This window comes from Zingiber officinale, chromosome 9A (genome assembly GCF_018446385.1).
Source record: "Zingiber officinale cultivar Zhangliang chromosome 9A, Zo_v1.1, whole genome shotgun sequence".
NCBI lineage: Eukaryota > Viridiplantae > Streptophyta > Magnoliopsida > Zingiberales > Zingiberaceae > Zingiber > Zingiber officinale.
Window position 1 is genome coordinate 134,608,286 of NC_056002.1, and position 2,387 is coordinate 134,610,672.

The 2,387-nt window shown below is 34.1% G+C and overlaps 1 protein-coding gene across 1 annotated transcript; it reads left to right on the forward strand.

The window, feature by feature from the left end:
• The first annotated feature begins 426 nt into the window (after positions 1 to 426).
• On the forward strand, positions 427 to 2,173 carry LOC122019618 (probable WRKY transcription factor 26). The gene is made up of 5 exons (XM_042577070.1): positions 427 to 609; positions 722 to 787; positions 881 to 1,284; positions 1,349 to 1,513; positions 1,681 to 2,173. The coding sequence occupies exons 1-5, from the start codon at positions 427 to 429 to the stop codon at positions 2,171 to 2,173; spliced, it is 1,311 nt and encodes a 436-aa protein (XP_042433004.1).
• The last annotated feature ends 214 nt before the right edge of the window (positions 2,174 to 2,387 follow it).

A 2,387-nucleotide genomic window follows, 5' to 3' on the forward strand; every position in this document is an offset into this window, starting at 1 on the left:
TATTCTTCATCTATAAAAAGAGGTGAAAATCAAGTAAAAACTCTTTATTTTTTTAATTTACAAACTTCTTTTTATTTTAAAAGAAATTCATTTAGTTTTTGTATTTTAAAAGTAAGTTGGGAAGAACTCACTTAGTTTTTTTTTTATTTGGGTAATAAATTTTTACTAGAAAATATGTAGAGTTTTTATTAGAAAAAATTATTATTTATTATAAAAAAGTTACAGTGCAACATAAAAAAACCTCCTTTTTATTTGATCTACTAATTTTATTTTCTTAAATTTTTAAATAATATTTTTAGATATATTTTTATAATTCAGGTGTCTTTTTTAATTTGGCTCTACTAAGTAAGAAGACATCTTTCACCTAATTCACTTATCGGAAAAAGAAGTTAATTGTCACGGCAAGATCAACATATTGAAGAAGGGATGACAGATTTCAACAATTTCAAATCATACTTCTTGACGAATGATCAAGGATTGCAACCCTCACAAGATAATGATCAAAATTTCCTTCTAAGACAGAGTCAGTATCAAAATGAAGCCGCACTTCACATTGACATCCCTCACTCCACATACCCAAGACAATTTTTGAATTTCGACAACTATGCGGTAAAGATACTCAATTTTTTATCATCAAATTACCTATTAATAACACTATATGTTTCATAAACAAATAAATCCATTCGTAAACTAACTTCTTTTACTTATCTTCTTTTTTTAGAACAATGCAATCCTTTCCGAAGATGCAAATGCTCAAATCATGCGTTCCAACGAGCTTCTCAAATCGGTATTCTCTCATTGCAGTTCCGATCGCCTTGCCTTGTACAATTCATGTAAAGTTAAGTGCTCCTAAAGAAGTTTATACTTTGTTGTCGAACAGGAACAATATGCACTAGCTATGGTTGAAAAATACAACAATAATAACAACAACAATGAAAATCAGCTCGAAAATGAGGTTGAGAGTATTGTTGCTAAGCCATTGATGAGGAAAGTTTCAAAGGCAATCGGGAATCCGCCTTCAGACGGATACAATTGGAGGAAATACGGGCAGAAGAATGTGAAAGGGAACAACTTTCCGAGGAACTACTACAAATGCACATATCCAAATTGTGATGCGAAGAAGAAGGTCGAATACTCGGCCGAAGGTTATGCCGCGGAAATAATCTATAAGGGCTCGCATGACCACCCTCAAGTTAACCCCTCTTGCGATCTCGTTAGTATCTACTTAGCACAAGAAATGACCTACAATCTCGATAATGAAGTTGATAATGACTTAAGAAACAGGTTTGTTTGTTAGTTTGTTTGTTAGTTATTTTAGGCCCATTTCTTAACTTGTTTTTTGTTTCAGGAGGTTGGATCAGTACGTTGCTACTTCTCAAATGAGCTCATCTTCGAGATCTGTTCGCCAACAAAAGTGGGTGGCTCAATTAGTAAGCAACCATGAAGTGCTCGATGATGGATATCGCTGGCGAAAGTATGGGAGAAAGATTGTGAAAGGAAACTTAAAACCAAGGTAACTATCTATACAACTACAATCAAATTTTTATCTCACTAAGTGGGATCAAGCCTTAATCTCATAATAATCTTCAATTTTATCTTATTTTATTATTACTAACCAAATCTTATTGAGTAAAAATGTTATTTTTATGTGTTGATTAATTCTAGTTATTGATGATGCAGGGATTACTATATGTGCACTCATCATGGATGCATAGTGAAGAAGCACGTGGAGAAGGAAGTAGATGATCATAATCGCAACATCCTATTGATAACCTACGAAGGCCTCCACAACCATGGAATTCCAACGACAAAGCACAATATTGACAACAATTTGCATTTTCCATTCGACCAGCACAATCAAGCTAATAAGTTGCAGTTCGAGACAAGAGTTGAGGCACCGACAACGACGAACCAAGAAGAAAGGTTCATGAGATTTGAATGCCCTAATCCTCTCAACACGGTTCATGCAACACCAATTAGTGTGGAACAATGTCCTCGATCTAACTTGGGTTATCAACCTATCATTATGCCTTATGTTGGCATTCGTGGGCCTCTTGAACCAAAGGTAGAGCGCACACAAGAGTTCAATGCTTCCTCCTCGAGGACACATTTGTCTATGCAAGATAATGTTCATCAAGGATGTGATATGACAATGACAATGGCACCACCTTAGTCATGTCGAATGTAATTTATTTTATAAATTAAGAAAAAGTTTTAATTTTAATTTAGTTCCACCCCCGCTACTAACTAACTTTGGTGAAGCCTAAAATGAATTTACGTTAATATCCTTTTATTCACACTAAAAATAATTCCAAGATTTATTAATAATTCCACAAGTGAAACAATCAGTGATTTAGAGTCCGAGGCTCAGCTGTGGTGTATTATTA